Raw genomic sequence first — 21469 nt, 5'->3', positions numbered from 1 at the left:
GTAAAATCTCAGGCTGTCTAGTAGTCTGTGCTTAGTAAGATATGTATATTAAACTGTGAACTAAACTGAACTACTGTTCTTCAATAACATTTAATTAATATTAATTAAAAACATCACATTTTCCTAATAAGTTCAAGACAATTTTTAAAATGCCATAAAACCTGTTTGCACAAATGCTATAAAACTCAAAAGGACTACACAGTAAATAGAAAAAGAAAATTTGTTGTGGTTCAATCCAGTAAATTCAGCAAGTAAACATGAAAGGCTTCATTCTTGAAACGTATTTTCTAAAATATTTAAAGGTAGTCTTGCAAAAAATCCAAGTGGTTTTGTTCTGGAATAAAGTCCTATTTCCAGCCAGAAATAGACTTTCACCAAGTTCATGCCAGGGCGTTCATTGTATATAAATAAAAATCTTTCATCTTCTCAGTCTTGGATATTTGGAATATCCTCCATATTTGGAATATTTCCGAAACATCTATGTGATTTATCCTTTCAAACAGAAATATATTTTATTCTAAAGCTGATGTGCACAGTATTCTGAAACTTCACTAACATTTTAAATACTGTTCATACCTGAGAGATGGGAGCCCAACTTTTTTTTGTCTCTTAAATTCCTTTACGAAATCCGAATTTATTTTTGCATCTTTGCTGAGATTTATTATTAGCCTCTTGAACAACTTGGGCTTATTCCTACATTGCACCAACAGATGGCGATATGCAGTCCGATTAAATGTTAGATAGCCAAGAGCACATGCCACAGCTGAACGAACCTAGAAAAGACATCAACATTGTAGGAATACAGTTTATTAATTTTATTTAGGGTCATTGAATCAGACTATTTTACAGTAAGCAACAAAACAAGAGAACTATGAAAACTACTATAAAAGTTCTGGATCGTCCTGAAGAAATTCTGTATATTGTATGTCACTTCTGTCCATTATTTGGATATATCTTTCTCTGTTGCCCAATTTTGTATGTATGAGTTTGTGAGCACTGTATTACATTTTTGATGAGCCAGGGTGAGGTTGATATCTGAAAATCACAGTCTAAATATACTAGAGCCACTAACAGGTCCAAGAAAGCAAAGATGATCTAAGAACTCAAAGTGAAATGAACATATAATGGTACAAGACGAAACAGTATTACGTGATGTGGTGCTCTATTCACATCAAGTGGCAGGGAGAGAGTGGTCTCTGCTAAACAGTAAGAAAATCAGAATTTTAAACTCCTACCTCCTCTTCCTTTGCATATAAATGATAACAAAGACGTTGGACAGTTCCCAAGCTTGTGATTGCTTCTGGAATGCCTGCCCTTGTGTGGGCCAAGCTAGCTATTAATTTTCCTAGGGGTGGGGAAACGGAATGAAAGTATAAGTATTTCTAAATTGTGCAAATAAATTGTATCCAACACAGTTCAGTACAATCAGAACTACCAAAGTATCGGACCAGAGTTTCTCAAACTGAACCAGAACGCCCTATTGTGGGGTCACAGGCCACTTAAAATGGGTTTGGTTTTCATTTTTTGAAAGAATAGAAGACTGAAAATGGAAGACTGAAAATATTATTTGGGCTTTGCTTTTGGCTTTGCCTGCATTAGCCTAGTGGGCAATTGTGGAACCTGTAAGGTACAGATTAACGTTAAATTATTAAAAATAGCATTTTTCTTTCCTGCTCTACTTTAATCTCAATACTCATGGGAATTATACACATCCATTTATCATTTTACGGAGTTCCAGCATTGAAAAATCTGAAAAAAAATCTGTAGTCAGTCAATTGTAATTTCTTAAATATTTTAATGAAACAAGACTTTAATATATTTCAGTTTTCCTTGTTTTTGTTTCTCTTCGTTTGGTATGCGGGCTAGGTGAAAAGTTAAGTATTCAGTTAACCACTTCTTCAGCTGAAGAAGTGCTAGGGTTGCCAGGTCTGCTTCCAAAAAATAGCGGACAAGCGGGGGTGGTGGTTAAGTAGTAAAAAAAGTAGACTGTACAGCTTTAGATTACGTACCGTTTCATCATAAAGCTTTTGAATTAAAAAAATGTCCACTATTTTGTGAAAAAAAATATTGAACATAATGTGAAAAAAGCGGACTGTCCACTCAAATAGTGGACACCTGGCAACCCTAAGAAGTGCACAGATGTGATCAGTTTCCATCCGAGAAGCAACGGATGGAAACTGATCAAGGAGAGAAGCAACCTAGAACTAAGGAGAAACTTCCTGACAGTTAGAACAACTGTGGAACAACCTACCTCCAGAAGCTGTGAATGCTCCAACACAGAAGTTTTTAAGAAGAGACTGGACAGCCATTTGTCTGAAATGGTGTAGGGTTCCTGCCTGAGCAGGGGGTTGGACTCGATGACCTCCAAGGTCCCTTCCAACTTTTTATTATTATTATTATTATTATTATTATTATTATTATTATTATTATTATTATTATTATTATTATTATTATTATTATTATTATTATCTTGACTAAAATATTTGCTTATTTCGGAGATATTTTCTAGAAAATTATATACCAGCCATATAATTACTTCAGTGATATAACTTAGACAACAGCAAAGCAAATGTGATATTTATGTGTAGGCTTTGTTTCAAAATAATAGAAGCAAGCAACAATCCAGACCCTTGTTGTTACCTCACAATTTTTATTTATTTATTAGATTTTTATATTTCCTTTATTATTTTTATAAATAACTCAAGGTAATGAACATACCTAATAATCTTACTTTCCCCATAACAACCACTCTCTGAGGTGGGCAGGACTGAGAGAGAGTGACTGGCCCAAAATCATTCAATTGGCATTCCTTCCTAAGGCGGGACTAAAACTTAACAATGTCCTGGTTTCTAGGCCAATACTTTAACACTGGGTCTCTATTTTTAATATATTTTTATTGTTTTTATAATTTTGTTAGTATATTCCAATTAACTCTTTCCTATTAACTGCCTGAAGTATCATAAATTAATCTCTTCCACCACCATCCCTTTTCTCCTAGGAATTCTCCCTTCCCTGAAGTGCTGTTTGACCCCAAAGATGGCAAATGGTATCCTTTGGCTGAAAGGTGAGAAAAAAAGGGAGAGAGTTAAATACTATATTAGTTATTATTTAAAAAGAAAAAAAACTGACCATCAAAGTAGCATGTTTTACACAGCTGGCTCAGGAATTCTGGGAATTGAAGTCCACGAGTCATAAAAGAGCCAAGGTTGACTACCCCTGTTTTACATCCTATCTAATATGGTCTAGTTTAGTGTTTCTTAAACTTTTTCTTCTCGGGATTCTTTCCCAGATTTAAAAATTATGGAGATCCCAAAAGAGGTTTTGTTTGTATGGGTTATATTTACTGATACCATATTAAAAATTAAAATTGCTGCTACTGCTTCTCGTGATTGTTTGGACGGGATTTAATATGCTATTTTTCAACATAGGTTAGCAAATAATTTGATCTGAGTGTTGGAAACCTCCAGAGTTCCGAAAACAATTCTTTAAGAAACACTGGTTTAGATGGTGATCTAATTTCTTATTCATTTCATATATCTTTCAAAGTCAGCGTGGAAGGATACTTTTCTCTGTTTATATGAACACAATCATGTGAATCCTTCTGGGATTGTTCAAGAAGGATATACAGTAGGAACCACTTTAGCAATAGCACTTAGACTTACAGTATATACCACTTCACAGTGTTTTACAGCCCTCTCTAAGCGGTTTACAGAGTCAGCATATTGCCCCCAATAATCTGGGTCCTCATTTTACTGACCTCAGGAGGATGAAAAGCTGAGTCGATTTTGAGCCACTCAGGATCGAACTGCTGGCAGTCGGCAGAGTTAGCCTGCAATTCTGCATTCTAACTATGGCTATGGCTTTAGTGAAGATTATCCCTGTTTCCTTCATTAAATCTTCACTTTTAGGCACCACATTATAATTAATAACAGTTTGTTACTACAGTGATACTGCATAGTATTTTAGTATTTTATATACATTTGCTCTTTTACAGCATAGTTACCTGTTAACACTAGTGTGGTTGATTTTTCTGAACATAGTAGGTCAACCAAGATAGAAATTCCTCTTGCAGATAAACTAACTTGATCCATATTAATTATAATTTTTGCTAATATTACAATCTGAAATAGAATATATTTTTGACACAACAGATAAAACAAATTTCCTATAATTTTCCTTTTTTTAATTCCTTATTTTTCACAATATAATAGTTAATCATTTTAGTGACAGTATTAAATACACATAGTACTGGGAATTTTATAATTACAAAACCATAGTAGTAGGAGAAAAAAATGCATTAGTTAAGGTTAGTTAATTTTAGTTAGCTAAAATTAGTTAGGCATTTTATATTACGTATCATTATCACTCCCTGATTTTGATTTATTGGAATATTTCCATATTCATTATACTTCAAATTTAAATATACTTTACCTTTCAGTAAATCTCACATAATTTAGACAATTTTAATTCTACATAGACTTTCAGCATAACAAGATAAAGGCCCACATTTGTAGCAAAAGGGCTCAAAGTGTCCAATAATACATAAGAACAAACCAGGAACCGGGAACAAAACAAGCAAAATGTTCTCAAAATATTAATTAGTCTCACAGAAATATCTGAAGAGGTTTGAATCAGCCATCAAACTCCTCAAAGATTTCCTGAAAAATTAAGATTTTTAACACACCAACAAAAAGTAGAAATGCGCCTTGTCAGAAAAGATTCCCTGTAGAGTGTTTTTCACTCTACAGGGAATCTTGCACAAAACATTTGTGCAAGGACAGAAAAGCCCTTGCTTTTCATCATATCTAGCTACTCCACTTTCTACAGCAGACCATTCAAAAAGAATGGTCCATCCCAGATCAGTTTAATCGCACACTCCATCAATTTAGCCTGCCTCAATCTGTGGAAAGCCTTCCATTACAAAAAGTTATTTTAGAAAGGCTTTCTACTGCAATCCACAACACTGCCAGTCATTAACCAGGTTTGTGGGAATTGATGGGAATTAAGAGTCTGAAATTTCCAGAGCAGCATCTTTTAGGAAATCTGGTCATAATCTTTCCATATTCAGGTTTTGTGGAAGTCTACTTTTTTTTGGATTCCAACAGAATTTTCCCAACAGGAAAGTTCCAAGTTCTATGTGGCAAACTCCATTCTTCCAAAATGTTTATTGATAATTGTGCAGAAATAATTCTGAACCAACTATTCATGCAATATCCAGTTTTGTACCTGAAACGCAGCCATTGCTCTATCTGTCTCTACATCCGAGCCCAGAAGTGGTTCAAATACGTGGATTGATATGGGTCCAGACTCTAAAATCAGTATCTGTTGTGTAGGATTATTGTAAGCAAAAATTGCAATAGCATATCCTGCTCGTAAACGGATATCCTTAAAACAACAAGAAAATAGTAACATGTAAATGTTCACATTTAGATACTGAGATTTTTCACACAAACCAAGCCAGCGTATCTACTTTGAATTCCAGGAAAGTTAAAAGGATTTAATTTCTTTTTTTTATACTATTCATTTAAAGTTTTGATATTCTGTTCTTCATCTGGAAAGACACTCAGGATAGTGTAAGTAATTTGGCGTTCCTGAAGAGAAAAAGAAAAGATAACAAAAAGACCTCTAATAAAAAGAAAAGGTGATGCTGTCAGAGTGAATGCTATCTGTTATTCAAATGTCATTAAACTGGCAAGAGGACATGTGGATATTTAGTTGTCACCAATTAAAGGACTGAATACAAATTTCATTATTTATTTAAATGACAAAGGTTCTTGTTTCACATGAAAGTGGGCCACATGGACATTATAACATTGATCCAGTGAGTTAATTCTGTGTCTAGTATACAAAATTTCCAGGTTTTTGTAGGATTCAATTTATTCTCCCACATTAGCTATATCATCTAAATATCACATCTCAATTGTTCTATTTTGCATAATAAATTGTCATTTCAAAACAGCAGGGCTACCTGTCTTGTGCTACAAAACTGGGGATGACTATTAGGTACACAAGAGAGAGAACATTTTACACTTTATTCCCATCTAATGGTGGTTTGGAGATTTGCATCCCAGATTTTATATTCAAGGAGCCTTTATTCATCCAATGCATTATTCAATTGCTGATTGACTGCAAGGCCCAAGCAAACTATTTCTTCCTGCAAATATCTACAGCTAGTAATTACTCCAGTGAGATAAAGCCTTCACTGGAGCTTCTAACATTCAAGTTCTGAATAGATTCACCCATATACTCCTCCAAGTTTTCAAATGTACACAAACGGCAAAATTTCAGTTAGAGATTTAGCTATAACATAAAAAAATCCAGGTATCCCTCTAGGAAAGATGCCAGAGGATGCAATACTTCCCTTGAACAAGTTATCCACTGATGTCAGCCCTAGCCATCACCTTTTTTTAATACCTAGGAGAGGGTACCTGTACCGACAAGGACAGTATGCAGCCATGTTATCTTTTATTGCCAAAGGGAGGAAAAAATGAAATCATCCTCATTCACACAAGGTGGCAAGCATACAGCAGGAGCTGTGTCAGTGCTTTCCCACCAGATATAAGTCTCACAGGCACACCACAGTATCACCAGTACCAGAGTGTAAATACAACCCAAATCTTATTATTGATACCAGTATGTCCCAGTCCACATTCAAATGTAAGAAAGCACTACTAGAGCACGGAGGGAGAAGTTGTGAGAATTCAGCCTCATTTGGGGGGGGGGGTTGCAACTAACTCATCATTGCTTTCAGACATTTGTCAGAAGTTTTGAATAAGTAGAGCTGGGTGTCATCAGCATGCTGATAGTATTGCTTGTCCAAGCTCTTGATGGCCATTTCAGCAGCGTTGTATAGATATTAAAGCAGTGGGGTAGGTTAATACCTTTTGGCATCACACAGTAGAACTGCCAGGATGCCAAGGCTCCATCATCCAGTATTGCTCTCTGAAAATTTTCCTGCAAGTGTGAGTAGCATCACAGTAGGACATTGTCTTCAAAGTGCATCTCGTGGAAATGATCCAAAAGGATAATTGATGAGAGATCCACAAACGTCAGAAGAGTCCTACTTCCTTCCCCACAGAATGTCATCTACTAATGTCAACAGGGCCAATTCTGTCCTTTGTCAAAAGTAAAAGTGGGTGTTTTGTGGTCTGAGCTAACTCCAACCATTTTTGTGCATTCTCAAAATTCCAAATGTGTCCACAGCTCTAGATGCTGAAGATTCTTAATTTATTGTTTGATTTTATAATTTGAATACCAAATATTTTACTGAAGTTATTACCTTATCTGGTGCATAAAAAAGCTTAAGGACATCCAAATAACAAAAACCTTCTTTCTCTTGTAATACAGTTTGCAGACTGCTATTCTTTAAAACAATACAAGCCAAGGAAAATGCAACTTCAACCTAAAGATGAATTAGAATTGGGAAAAATTAAAACTTGAATTATAATACTTTATGAGGAGTGAAAATAATCCTATAACTTGTTATGGCTTCAGGAAATCTAGCTTTTGGTGCCCAAGAATATTTTCTCCAAAATTACTACTACTAGATCTCAGCTGCAAATGTCTAGTTGTATTTCTAGATCACAGCAAAAAAAGTAAAATTGTTATATATATATCTTTGCTGCTATTTAACGGTTGTCCAGAGTTTTGCAGCTCAGACCTGGTACTGTAACCTTATCAGAGTGTGACATCTAGATTTTTTTCAACCTTTTATATCATATTTTTAGAAGAAAATAACGAATTAAATGATATAGGCATGAAGCATATCATAAAACCTAAAGTTAAAAGCAAAAATCTTTCTACGGGTTTAAAGTATTTTCTTCTTTTCAAATCCCCAAATCTGTGGGTTTTTCTCCTGTTCTGTTTATCCTAAATGTAATGTAAACAGTTCTAAGTATTGTAACAAAGTGTGTATGCACAGAAGAAAAATACACAGGCATAAATATTGTAGCAACATTCTTTATCTGTGCAAATAACAAATACATCTCACTGAATATTTTAATATCCTTAGGACAATCGCAGAAACTAATTGCAGGAGTATCTTTAATACTCCTTCTTTTTGTGCATGTATATATGTGTCAGTATGATTTACGATTTTAGTGCTAGGGTGAAGTTGATGGCCCACTAAGCCAGGACTGATCATAGTCTTGATCTATCCTTTCAAAGCTAGCCAATTCTATGAAACACTGTCTTCCTCTCAAGATCATTGTGTCATTAGGATATGACTATCCACTTCTGTTCCCAGGAAGTCAACTACTGATTGTAAAGGCTCTGTCCACTTGCTTTTAGTTGTTTTTATGGTAGCTATGTATATTTCATCTTTTAACTTCATTCCTAGAGACTGAAATAATATTAATATATTATTCATATTTTAATTAATGCTGATATTATGGCAAAATCAAATACATGTTCTTAAGATTGAAGTTCCATTATCTAATGTGATAGGCTATTTATCAGCAAGTAGAGTCTTCAGGATCCCACAAATCTATTTTCTTTTATATTATTCAATTAGGAGAAACTATCAAAGCCATTCAAGAACAATAGGTAGTCCTCGTTTAGCGACCACAATTGGAACCGGCAATTCGGTTGTTATGAGAAGCAGTCACTAAATGAAACTGCAACTATGCTTATATTTTTACTTCAGTTTTCCTTTGCTTTGTAGAACTGTGTCGGTTACAAATGTGAGGACTGATAGTGAAATTATTTTTTGATCACCGTTGTAACTGCAAACAGTCACCATTTGAGACAGTTGCTAAATTAAGATTGTCTAGTTTAGATCTGTATGACAAACATTTAAAACCCACCTTTATCTGAAGGGATGGATGAGTTTTAAGTAAATGAACAAGTATCGGCAAAGCCCCTTCATCCACTACATTCTCTTGACTAAGTGGATTGCTTATATGAGCTTCACCTACAAGTTTGATGTCAGGCAAAGAGATCCATACAAAAGATCCATACAAATAAAAAAAAAAGGGGGGGGGAAAGAAAAATTAGCACAAGTAAAATATGATCCCTTAACTGTTCTTTACTTTTAAGCAAGTATATGCTCCATGCTCTAGCTCAAATCAATGGAAAGTCCTCATAAATCAAGAGCTAGCAAAGCCTTTTGAGTCCAGAAACTAGGCATGCTTTTCTGTCCAAGTACAAACAATATATGAGAAAGCCAAGTTGGTGTAGTGGCTAAGGCACCAGGCTAGAAAATGGAAAACTGGGAGTTCCAGCCTCTACTTTAGGACAAAGCCATCAGGGTGACCTTGGGCCAGTCACTGTCTCTCAGCCCTAGGAAAGAGGCAAGGGCAAACCACTCCTGAAAAACCTTGCCAAGACAACTGCAGGGACTTGTCCAGGCAGTTGCTAGGAATCAAAACTGGATGGATGGATGGATGGATGGATGGATGGATGGATGGATGGATGGATGGATGGATGGATAGATAGATAGATAGATAGATAGATAGATAGATAGATAGATAGATAGATAGATAGATAGATAGATAGACAGATGATAGATAGATAGATAGATAGATAGATAGATAGATAGATAGATAGATAGATAGATAGATAGAGTGCTTTTTTTCTATAAAAAAAAAAGGTGCCGGAACTCACACATGTCATACAACCCGCCTTGCCTACCCTACAAGGTTCCATCCAAAAAAGGTGCTGGAACTCCGTTCTGGGCGTTCTATGAGAAAAAAAGCCCTGGATAGATAGATAGACAGACAGACAGACAGACAGACAGACAGACAGACAGACAGACAGACAGACAGACAGACAGACAGACAGACAGACAGACAGACAGATAGATAGATAAAATCTAACAGCTTCCCAAATTAGGAAACATATCTTGTGATAAATAGAATTAGGATTACTTTTAAAGTTTTAAAATGCTAGATGAAGAAATTTTTAGATATTAAAGATATTCCCAGATATTAAAAAATATTTTCAGGATGTTTAGAACTTACCAATATTTTACTACTGATTTTAGTATGACATTACTGTCAGTTGCACTGATTTTACCCCATAAAGCTAGTTTTTACTTTGGCTTTCTTACTAGACCCTGGTAGTATCCTGGGTTAAAAAAGGGTCAGATAGCAGGATGAGTCTGCAGCTGACATCTGTACAGTACAGTACTATCAGAGTACTGTAGTAGAGCACTCTGTACTGAGGTAGAAGGATATATGGACTGACTAATCTGATTTAAAACAATACTGTATATTCGGAAGACATTGCTGGAAATGATTGTATTAAGGTCTATCCTTGGATAAGGTCGTCTAGAAAAAAATGGGACTAAAATATAAGCTGCTAGCAATAATTTCATACCATCTCTCCTGATGACTTCTTTAGATTTTCTTTTAAAAAAAAATAGCTCAGCAAGCCAACTATACCTCCAAAAGCGTATACCAGGAAATTCAGAAAAAGAGTGAACTAAATCCTGACTGAGCTATAGTTGGCTTTGTGAGTCACAAACTATGCAGGTGTAGGGTTGCAGCTATTTTGATAACGCATCTGTTTTGTGAAGAGGGTTGCCATACAGGGGGAAATGGACTGCTATAGCTCTCAAATCTGTCCAATATTGTATAATATTAAGACTACGCTTTCCTAGGCCCTTCCATGGTTTTTTCTACAAAAGCTTTAACACCGTTATACTTTGGGAGCAACAGAAAAGGAACTACAGACCGACACACATTGTGCCTAAGGCTTTGATCACACTGAGGAGGGTGCCTTCTGCTATCCTTCCACTTCTTAACAGCCGGACCAAAGGGGCAATTCCATTCCCTTCGCATATTTGGTTCTGGTGAATTTCACTGTCCTTGCTAAGAGCTATGACAGCTTCTCCTCCTTCCAAAACAACAAAAGGTAACAAATACATTTAAGAATTTTTTGAACTCCTACATGATTTTTTTTTTTTAAAAAATGTGCCTGTGATTGCAAAACAACGGTGACTTACCAACACACTGCATTTTGTCAGACGGTGATAGAAGCATGTCTATAATTAAATTGTACCCAATCTGTTCTGCCATGAATTTCTGCTGCTTCAGGGTTTGTCCAGCTAGGGCCCAGAGGGTTACAGCCCCTTGTTCCTTCACCTTCAAGTGAAAGGCCTGGAAGTTGGACCAAAACGAGAAAGCTATATATGAAAACTTACGAGCACAAGTATACCTACTCTATAGGAAGAGTATTGATGCTTTTGGACTTTGCTGTTGAAGAAGACTCCTGATAATACCACGGAGAACCAAGAAAACTAGCCAATGGACCATCGAACAAACCAATCCAGATCTCACCAGGCTGAAATTATCCTACTTTAAAGCTTTTATGTGAAGGCCCAGCTCTCTGGAGAAGTCTCTGATTTGGGGAAAGACGAAAGGAAAGGAAAGAAGAGGACCCACAGCAGCCAGGTGGATGATTTCAGTTATTGTTGGGAGACTTGAAGGACCAGGTTAGGGACAGATAAAATCATGGGAAAATCTAGCTATGTGGTCTCTAAGAATTGACAATACTTGATGGCATGTTGTCATCATCGTCATCATCATCATCCCTTATATACAATGACTTGGGTAACACAACCCACTAAAAAAATGAAACTTGCCTTTAGGAGCTTCAGAAGGAACTTGGTCACAGATCTGGATAGAAATTTCATCTGGATAAGAGTGTTCCCTTCACAGAGGGCCTCAATTGCCATTGCTCCTTTAACCTGGACACTGATTTTCCTTCCTCTGAGAAGCTGAATTAGAGGATCAATAACATTTGCCGCCACGATAGCATTCTGCATTTCCATATTCCCACGAGAAATTTCTGCAATTACTGCTGAGGCCACTGCCACCAGGACATCTTTTAAGCAGAAAAAAATTTACAAAAATAAAAGCCAGATACATGTACAATCTGCTTCAATCTTTTAATGACTCTTATTACTTATTGTAATAATGACAATTTACAAATTGAATATTTTCTTTTGAATGATTTTTTTTTACTTCTCTGACCAATGATAGATCACCTCAAAATCATCAATGCATCCCCAAAGGGTAATCACTATTATACATATAGTTTTGAAATAATCATTTACTGTATACCCTTCATCTAATCTTCCCAGTTTAAAAAAAGAAGTTATTGCAGGTTATCCTCTTTATATTGGTATTGACATGCCAGGAGTATATGTTTTCAATGTTCATGGAAAAATTATGAAATAACCTAATGTACATAAATAATCATAAATAAACTGTAGATGTTAGATTTTTAAAATATTAGTGCAGGGGTCTTCAAACTTGGCCCTTTTATGACTTGTGGACTTCAACTCCCAGAATCCCTCAGCCAGCGTGCCTGACTGAGGAATTCTGGAAATTGAAGTCCACAAGTCATAAAAGGGCCAAATTTGAAGACCCCTGTATTAGTGCATATGCTCTTATTTTATTCTTTACTATATCTATTTCCTGACTTAATAATGACAGTAAAATGCTTGACAAAGATTTGTTGCTGTACTTAGATAATGATGTTACATTTTTTCCCCTTCAAAGTATTAAAATCAATTTTCTAGCACTTGTAAAGCAAGATATTCCTTAATGGGTTATACAAATGAATGACGGAACCAGGAATGAGAAGGTAAAAGTTTTCTAGTAAAAGTATCTGCTCTCCTTGGCACTGAGACTTCTAAGGCTGCACTTCATATTGGAGTTTAACTACATCTGTCTATTAGAGAATAGATACTGCTGGTGAAGTGGATGTCTTCTCCTGCAAGCCCTATCACCCCAGAAGTAAAATGATCTAGAACAGTGGTGGCGAACCTTTTAGAGACCGAGTGCCCAAACTGCAACCCAAAATCCACTTATGTATTGCCGGGTGCCAGGTGGGTGTGGTCCACTGGGTGGGCGTGGCTGTGGTGGTCATGGCAGACTGGGTGGGTATGGCCAAGGTAGGCATGGTCACCTTGATGTTGCTTGTGGGAAAGGATGCCTGTGGGGGCCGGGCAGGGTTGGGGGAGATCCAGGAGTCTCTGCCAGGTAGGGCAGTGGGCAGGAGGCTCGTCCTGCGGGGTGAGGCGAGGCAAGGTGAGGCAGGGTGGGGGTGCCATTGTCGCAGGGCAAGGCGAGGCAGGGGCCAGGGTGGCTGCTGCCTGACACCATCGCCCCCGCACACAGAGGCCAGTAAGTGCATGGGGGCCGACAGTGTCCATCAGCAGCCACAGCCTGCCAGCCCCTCGGCCGGCACACTCTGGGGCTCCACAGCCAGCCACCAGCAGTTCAGAGAAGCCGCCTCTGAGCTGGACGACCAGCCAACAGCTGAGGAGGTGATGCAGTGGGTCATGCCCAGGAAAAGGAGAGCATGCAAGGCCAGGAGGGATGGGACAGGGGGAAGGGAAACCAGCCGTGCTGGGATGCATCCGGCCACGTGGGTTAGCGGGCGGCTGGTTGAAGAGGGACAGTTGCCATCTCCGGGGCATGGCGCACGTGCCCATAGAGAGGGCTCTGAGTGCCGCCTCTGGCATGCGTGCCATAGGTTCGCCACCACTGATCTAGAAAGTTAAGTGATCAGCAAGCTGTGTCATTTCCTTAAAACCGATTACCTTATTTTGCTGTTTTTGTTTTTACCTGAATCTGAACGTAAGAACTGGACAAGTGGTTCAATGCCTATCATTTCTTTCACTTTCAGCTGATTCTCTTTATTATTTTTGCATAATACTCGGATACAGCTCATTACATTCACAAGCAGATTTTGTAAGTCATATTCCAATAGATCGATGAGAGCAGGAATTCCACCCTACATTAAGAAAAGTTGTAAGGGACATAGGCAAAAGTAGAATTAATTAAGAACCAAACAATACAGTGGGTTGAATCTAACAAAAATCTCCATTTTTCACAGGCTGAAAAGGTCATCTTTCCTAATTTTCTCCTTCTCTCCACAGTTCTTGAGATCTCCTGGAGTATGGCGGGGGGAAAAGTAGGGTTTATGGTATCTTGCTTAGCCTTGATGGGTCGGTGGGATGAAAGGAAGGGAAAAATCAGTGAGGATTACTTTCCTTTTCTCCACCAGCAGAACTATTCTATCAGAACTCTAGCATAATAAAAAAAACCCGTCTGAATTCAAGTCAATCTATCATGTTAAATACACTGTAGTTCACAAAACAGAATCCACCTTCAAGATTGCATACATTTAGGGCTTTTTTTTCCCTCATAAAACGCCCAGAACGGAGTTCCGGCACCTTTTTTGGATGGAACCTTGTAGGGTAGGCAAGGCGGGTTGTATGACGTGTGTGAATTCCGGCACCTTTTTTTTTTTTTTAGGAAAAAAGCACTGCATACATTTAACCTGGAGGATACTTCTCCTTTCCGCTTTCAGCTCATCAATAACATGCCCCCCCCTTTTTTAAGCGAATCAGTGTTTTTGTTATCCAAAGATGTGATTTAAAAATTTCATATTCTAAGTCAAGCAGAATCCTAATGATCAAGATTAACCTTAACTGCAATTAAAATTAGTTCAAGATATAGCTCAGCAATCATTAACACAGGGGCAAAAATTCATTTCAAAGGTTAGTGCAGAAAGAAAGGGTTACATTCATCAGTCTTGTTCCTGATTTCTCAAACCTACTCAACAACAAGAACAACAAAAGCCACAGTTGTGGCACTTAGAAGTGGCCAAATCCACTCAGGCCTGTACTTGTAATACTTGTAAACATCAAACAAGTCTGAATAATGTCACAAATAATACAAGGTGTGTCCCTTACCATGGAAAAACATGCCCATCTTCTTATTATTCTAATTAATTTATTGAAGAAGGGCTAGCCACAAAAGTGAACATTTTTTTCCTGATTAGATTTACCAGTTCAGCGATGATGACTTGATTATTATCCAGCTGGGCAATATCATATAAAAACACTGCACAACGAGACAGCAATTCAGGTTCTTCCACAGTCAAGAGCTTAATTAACACGGGAATGCCTCCAGCTTCTACAAAGGCTCTGACAATTGAGTCATGGGTGGAGATGTTACTCAGCACTCCCAGAGTGATGCACTCCAATTTGACGTCTTCGCTCTTCAACAAGCTGATTAATGAGGGTATGGTACCTGCCACCAAGAACAAAAGTAACCCACCAGTTAGAGCAAGGCAACATGCTATGAATCTCTCCAAGGTTCCGACTTCTTTAGATGATTGTGTTTCTTTGGTTAAAAACTTCTGAGCAACTGACAAAAGCAGGGAGCAAATGCAGTGGAATCTGAAGGGGGAACCAATGGCAGACTATGGAATGAGTATATATACTGACAGCAGACTGCAAAACTGGGTGCCTGAATGTTACAGCACATTTTTTAGGAATCCTACTCTAGTGGGGGTGGGATGCTATTTGGTTTTGTCTGAGGCCCTAAAATGACTTAGACGGCCATTATATAAACTTATGCTGACAAGCAAACCTCACAGAATATTCAGATCCTTAGATTTTGCTTGCTATTGCCTTCCTTGCCACTAAACCAATAAGATAAAAAAATCTTTTATGCCTTTGCCATGGGAAAGCAGACAATAAAGTAATAAGCAATATTTTCTCTGTACTTCACTTTTCTTTTTATTTAACCCTGCCCCTCCAATTGATATTTATATACTGATATCAGTTTCTTGAAATGCATATTTTTGTTCTGTAAATTTGCAAATATATAATTTTTCAGATAATTGTTTCAAGTAGGTGCTTTGATAAGTTATTTCCAGAAATATTTTTAATATTTGTATAAATGTTTCCCTAGTATAAATTTGATTTATTGGGAAAGTTATTGAATGTAATATCAGACGAGCTGTACTCTCTATATTCTTCTTCAATCATAGCTCATCTAAGTGCCCTCTATCTCAGATAAAAAGCCCAATTGAAATGGATCCAGATAATCAATGTTACACAGGTGTGTCTGCAGTTGTGAAATTATTACCTTTTCCTTTATCTTTTCCAGAAAAGAAATGCTTGAGGCTGGACTATTAACTGCAGTGAGTTCCCAGGTAAAGGAAGAGTATCTTTTCATAAACCTTTGAGAAATGCTTCTTTTAGGCAATTTGGTTGGATCACTTTAAGTGACATTCCCCTCCCCCTCCAGCCCATTCCTGCCAAGGCTAGGAATGAACTTGTCTAGGAAGATGATAAAAAGGTCACATATAGCAACTCTACCTCACCGCTTTTATTCAAAGAAAACACCAAATCTAATAGGCCCTGTTTCATGTATGGTTATGGATCCTTGGTAATCATGGAGAAAATTAAATCCTGAGCCACTTTTTAGTAGGGAATCTCAGCCTGGACATTAAAGTGTCTTTAGACATGAATTTTAGGTAACCAAAAGTCACGTCAGCTATGTCAGGCAGCCAAACTATTAGGCTACAGATTGATAGTATACTAGGACAGCCCCCCCCCCCACTTTTTGGGTGCAGGGACCGGTTCCGTGGAGGGTGGTTTTTCTGCAGACTGGAGGGGCGTGGCTTCGCACACTGCACAGATTGGGCTTTGCTCACTTGTGCAGCCTGGTTCCTGGCAGGCCGTGGACCAGTGCCAGGCCACGGCCCAGGGGTTGGGGACCCCTATTCTAGAAGACAGAGAAGCCGGTTTGATCTCTTTCACTAGGTTTATTATTGTTAAAATAACTTCTAGCAGAAAAAGTGACAAATGGTACACATAATATCTCACCTGCCTGCAATATACATTTCCAGTAATCACCTTTGGCAAGACAAAGTACTTCTAAACACCGTATTGCCATTCTTTTCCTAATATAGGATTCGCAATTCAGCATGCCTGTTAAGATTTTTAACAATAATTTGTTAAACATTTAATGGTTGCATTAAACATGGCCAGCCCCGTGGCTTTTGTCTTAATTCTGGCTTATAACACTGTTTTTCTTTATAGTCTAACAGGAAAATTAATGGTGAATACAAGGCTTGTGGTTCTCTTATTACAGAGGTTCTCCAACTGTGGGCTGGATTAGAAGCAAATTTGAGGAAGAAATTCACATTTGGTTTGGGGAGTTTCTACCGACAAAACAGCATCGTTCTCAAAACTTGCTTCTGCTTTACTGGACAAACCAGCAGCCAGCTTACTCAAGCAAAGCCCGAAGTAAACTTGACAGGGTCCTACTATAACTTTTGAGTTACAAGCCTCCCAGCACATGCACCCAAAGAGCACCTTCAGCATTCACATCTGCTCTGCCTGAGTAAGCAAGCAGACAGTCAAGGTTTTCCAGAAATCAGAAAAAGATATTGATCTAAAATCAATAGGAACCAGAAGCAAGGGTAACTGTATCAAAACCAATAGCCAGATTTTTGGAGTTTTGCAAAAGTGAGGAGGTTTATCATTGTCAATACATTTTTAGTTTTAAATTTGTTGGTTTATTATTATTTATTTCTAAATAAAGGGATTGATTTTATAAATTTGGAAATATCTGTGTTTGTTTTATTTTATATACAGATTCTTTTTTATATTAAAAGTCAGCGATGTATTTATTTCTTGCCTAATACAAAGTCCCTTAGGTTTGTCTGTGAAGGTTACACAAACACATATTTTCAATTCTAGGGGTCATGGCGCCAAAAACTTTTATAACCCCTATGATAATATTATAGCCCTGTGCTGCCACCAATGGGTCATCCAGTTTCCTTGTTGGTCTATCTGCAGTACACCCTTAAGGCACTTCTGCCCTATGGGTCCTGTTAACTAGACTAAGCCATTTTAAGAAAATTCTGTCCAATCTAGCAACAGCTGGCAAAGAATTCAGTTGGGAAAGCAGGTCCTCCCAATGAACAATTCCTTTGCAACTGTCCCAATTTTCCTTTCTGGAAGTATCAATGACCGATTGCTTTCCTTTCTAAGGAGAGGTCTTACTGAACACACACACACCTGCATATACATATGCAATGAATTGTGGCTATTCCAAAATTGCTCTCTAGAAGACCATGACATCCGCTGACCGAGTTAAGGAGATGTTCCTACCTGTGCAAAGTAGCCAAAGTGCAAAAACCATTGTGTTGAAGGCACAGTGGGAAACGAAGACTGTTTCCGTGATGGGTAAATCATGAGTACAGAATGCTATTGTCTATTCCTGCTATCCAAAAAAGGTGGCTTGTATTGATGAGGCAAACTAGCAGTAGAGATAGATCCTTTGCAGCATTATCTTTGTTGAGTAGGAATCTCTCATCAGATTCTGTAGCGTGTCTCCAGAATGTTTTTTTTTTAATCACATCACCCTCATGTTGTCACCAAAAGAGAGCTTTAGTCACCCAGGAGAAGGGAAACATGAAGCTGGCATATGAATCATGGCTCAGTGATTAAAAACACTGAGCTTATCAGATGGAAAGCTGACAGCACAGGTTTGAGATCAAGCACCACACGGCTGGGTGAGCTCCCGTTACTTGCCTCAGCTCCTGCTAATCTGGTAGTTCAAAACCATGTGAAATGTGAGTAGATAAATAGATACCACTTTGGTAGGAAAGTAACAGCATTTTGTCATGCTGGCCATATAATCATGGCTTATAGTCATGCTGGCCGTATAATCATGGAAGCGTCTTTGGACAATGCTGGCTCCCTTGGCTAAGAAACAGAGATGAGCACCATCCCCTAGAATTGGACACGACTGGACGTGGGAAGCCTTTACCTTTTTAATCCCACCCTGAAAGTTTTCTGATTTAATCAGAATTACTGTATAGGGTACTTACCAACAAGAGTTTTCCAAACTGGGAGATCAGGGCTATTCAACTCAATTAGATGCTTTAAAACTTCTGTATGGAAGTTCAGTGCAGCCAAATGTATTATGTTATTTCCTTCACCGTCTTTTTTTAGCCAGTTGGCTTTAAGAGAAAACAAATACTTCATACTATCTAGTGCTCCAGATACAGCTGCAAGCAAAAGTGGTGTGGAATGATATCTATTGATAGAAAAAGAACAAAATACTGTGGTATGAAACAAACTGAACCAAATCTAAAGAAATACAGTGGCTTTTATTTCATGTACAGTACTTGATTTAGGACTAGTCGCTTAACAATCATTCAAAATTATGATGGACTCCCCCAAAGATACTTATGACCCAGTTCTGAAGTTCCTGGTCACAGGAACACTTGTTGGGCACAGGGCAACTGGCCTGCATTTACGGCCATTTGCAGTGTCCGCCAATCATGTGACTGCATTTTACCACGTTTTTGCTGAAAACTATTATTTACAAATATGCCCCATAGTGAACAATGGCATCGCTTTGTGGCCACCAGCAAAAAAGTTTGCAAAAACAGGTCTGGTCATGTAGTGACTCACTTTTATGACCACCATGACTTAGAACTGTCACAAGCAAGCTCCATTGCACTCATTAAGTTGAGGACTACCTATACATCATCAATCTAAAAAACTCAATGGAAGTCTAAGTAAACAAATTAAACTTACACGGCACATTACTCTAGGCCACTGAGACTAACTATCAGATGAGACTCACTTTTCTGGGGAACTATACTAAGACTCAAGGACAAGTAACACTTAGTTCCAGGGTTAGGGTTATGGTTAAATTGAGCTAAATTGTTAGCCTCCTTACAGAAATTTCTGTAAGGAGGCTAGCAGAATTTCATATCCTTTTTTTAAAAAAAAAGTCTGTTTTTTAATTTCTGTTCTAATAATATTACATTCCCCTCTGCTGATCTTTCCTAGGATTTATTATTAAATCAAGGTGGCAAGCTAGATAAAATTTGCACACACTAAGACATGGGAAATTGATTCAGGAGTGACCTTATCTGACAAAACACATTGGTGCTAGCACAGAAGATCTATGCATATACAGATAATCCTTGATTTACGAGCACAGTTGAGCCCCAAATTTATGTTGCTAAGTGAGACAATAGTTAAGTGAACTTTGCCCTGCTTTACAACCTTTCTTGCCTCAGTTGTTAAGTGAATCACTGCAACTGTTCAGTTAGTAACACGGTTGTTAAGTGATTTCCCCATTGACTTTGTTTGTCAGAAGGTCTGACAAAAGGTAATCACATGATCCTGGGACATTGCGACCATCATAAATATGATCCAGTTGCCAAGTACCTGGATCACGTGGCCATGGGGATGCTGCAATGGTCATAAGTCACTTTTTTCAGTGCCTTGGTAACTTCAAACGGTCACTAAACAAACTGTTATAAGTCAAGGACTACCTGTATAAGCATATGTATTCATTGACTGGACCACATTCTACCCCCCCTCCCAGATTCCTTACTAGCATGCCTTAGATCAAGGGTCTCCAACCTTGGCAACTTTAAGACTTGTGGACTTCAACTCCCAGAATTCCTCAGCCGGCAAAGTTGCCAAGGTTGAGGACCCCTGCCTTAGATTGTTGTTCCATGTTTGAGGGCCAGTTGCCAAAATTCTTGCTTCCACCCTCTTCTCAAGTCTCTGTTCAGGCTTCCTTTCCACTGAAGCTCCACTCTGTAGCCAAGTCAGTGCAGGCAGAAGCTGACAACCACATCCAATTGCTGTATATAGCTGCCCAGAGTCACTTAATTGAGTTGGGTAGCTATAGAAATTGAATAAACAAACAAACAAACAAACAAATACCACAGGTCTTCTCACTCTGACCTGGCTTCACAGCAATCCAGAACCACCACCCCCTCATTCCAACCAACCACTTCTTCTTCATTCTCAACTCTACCAGCTTCCTAAACCCACCAAGCAACCTGTCTCTGGTCTCCCCCCCCCCAACCCCATATTCTTCCGGGACACCTGTTTCTGCTTACTCACAGAGATTGAGTTTCAGCCTCTATTAGCTCTGTGTTTTTTCGGTAGAGGACTGTGATGCAGGCCACGTTGTCATAATAGGCAGCAAAATGGATAGGCAACCATCCTCGATCATCGGGTATTTGGTAATCTGCTCTTAAAGCCAGAAGGAAATGGAGCGCTTCAAGGGAGCTGCACTGGGCTGCTAGGTGCAAAGCTGTGGGTCCCCACGCTGAGAGATGACAAGAGGCAAGAGTGACCACTGGCCTGGAGGAAGGAAAGCTAAAGCTCTGTAGAAGAGAAGGCTTGCGTGCTAGCTATGTATCTGTGCTCTGTTCCTCATTTGTTTTTTTGCGTAATTAACATTAAAGTTATGCTATCCAAAGCTGTATCTGTTATTATTGCTGCAGCTCTTGATGTCAGAAAAGCAACCTATGCAGACAAGCATAAAATGAACCGCATTCCGGCATTTAATAACTCCAAACAAAATAAACGGTGGGCCAATTATAAAAGACGCACATTTGGAAATTTATAACCTATGTGTTTTTAACCATCTCATAAAAGCGTAAGAACACTTTATGGCAGACTTTTCTAGCTGAAGGTTCCACTGGGCAAAATAGGGATGACGCTCCAAAAAATAGGCAGAAGGTGGGACCAGAACAAAACGGAGTCAACGTGGAATGGAGACAGATTGAAAACAAATTTTTGACTTCAATCCATTCATGTTAATTAAAGAGAGTGAATTTGAATTCATGAAATATATTTAATGATTTTCACTTTGCATTGCATAAAACA

At 38.2% G+C, this 21469-nt stretch overlaps 1 protein-coding gene across 1 annotated transcript in view; it reads right to left on the bottom strand.

Moving 5' to 3' along the window:
* Positions 1-21469, bottom strand: part of ANKAR (ankyrin and armadillo repeat containing) — a 38195-nt gene that overhangs the window by 1483 nt on the left and 15243 nt on the right. The window contains exons 7-20 of the mRNA XM_015817001.1: positions 20699-20906; positions 18652-18860; positions 16637-16741; positions 14806-15050; positions 13578-13746; positions 11585-11826; positions 10946-11099; positions 10675-10836; positions 8805-8911; positions 7280-7402; positions 5227-5385; positions 4004-4121; positions 1236-1345; positions 577-773 (exon numbers count right to left, since the gene is read on the bottom strand). Coding sequence (XP_015672487.1) covers positions 577-773; positions 1236-1345; positions 4004-4121; positions 5227-5385; positions 7280-7402; positions 8805-8911; positions 10675-10836; positions 10946-11099; positions 11585-11826; positions 13578-13746; positions 14806-15050; positions 16637-16741; positions 18652-18860; positions 20699-20906 — 2308 coding nt within the window. The remainder of the gene's footprint in view (positions 1-576; positions 774-1235; positions 1346-4003; positions 4122-5226; positions 5386-7279; positions 7403-8804; positions 8912-10674; positions 10837-10945; positions 11100-11584; positions 11827-13577; positions 13747-14805; positions 15051-16636; positions 16742-18651; positions 18861-20698; positions 20907-21469) is intronic.

Source organism: Protobothrops mucrosquamatus, unplaced genomic scaffold, assembly GCF_001527695.2.
Source record: "Protobothrops mucrosquamatus isolate PMUCROS unplaced genomic scaffold, P.Mucros_1.0 scaffold_125, whole genome shotgun sequence".
Lineage (NCBI taxonomy): Eukaryota > Metazoa > Chordata > Lepidosauria > Squamata > Viperidae > Protobothrops > Protobothrops mucrosquamatus.
The sequence above is the reverse complement of the archived record's forward strand: the minus strand, read 5'-3'. Positions and strand labels throughout refer to the sequence as shown.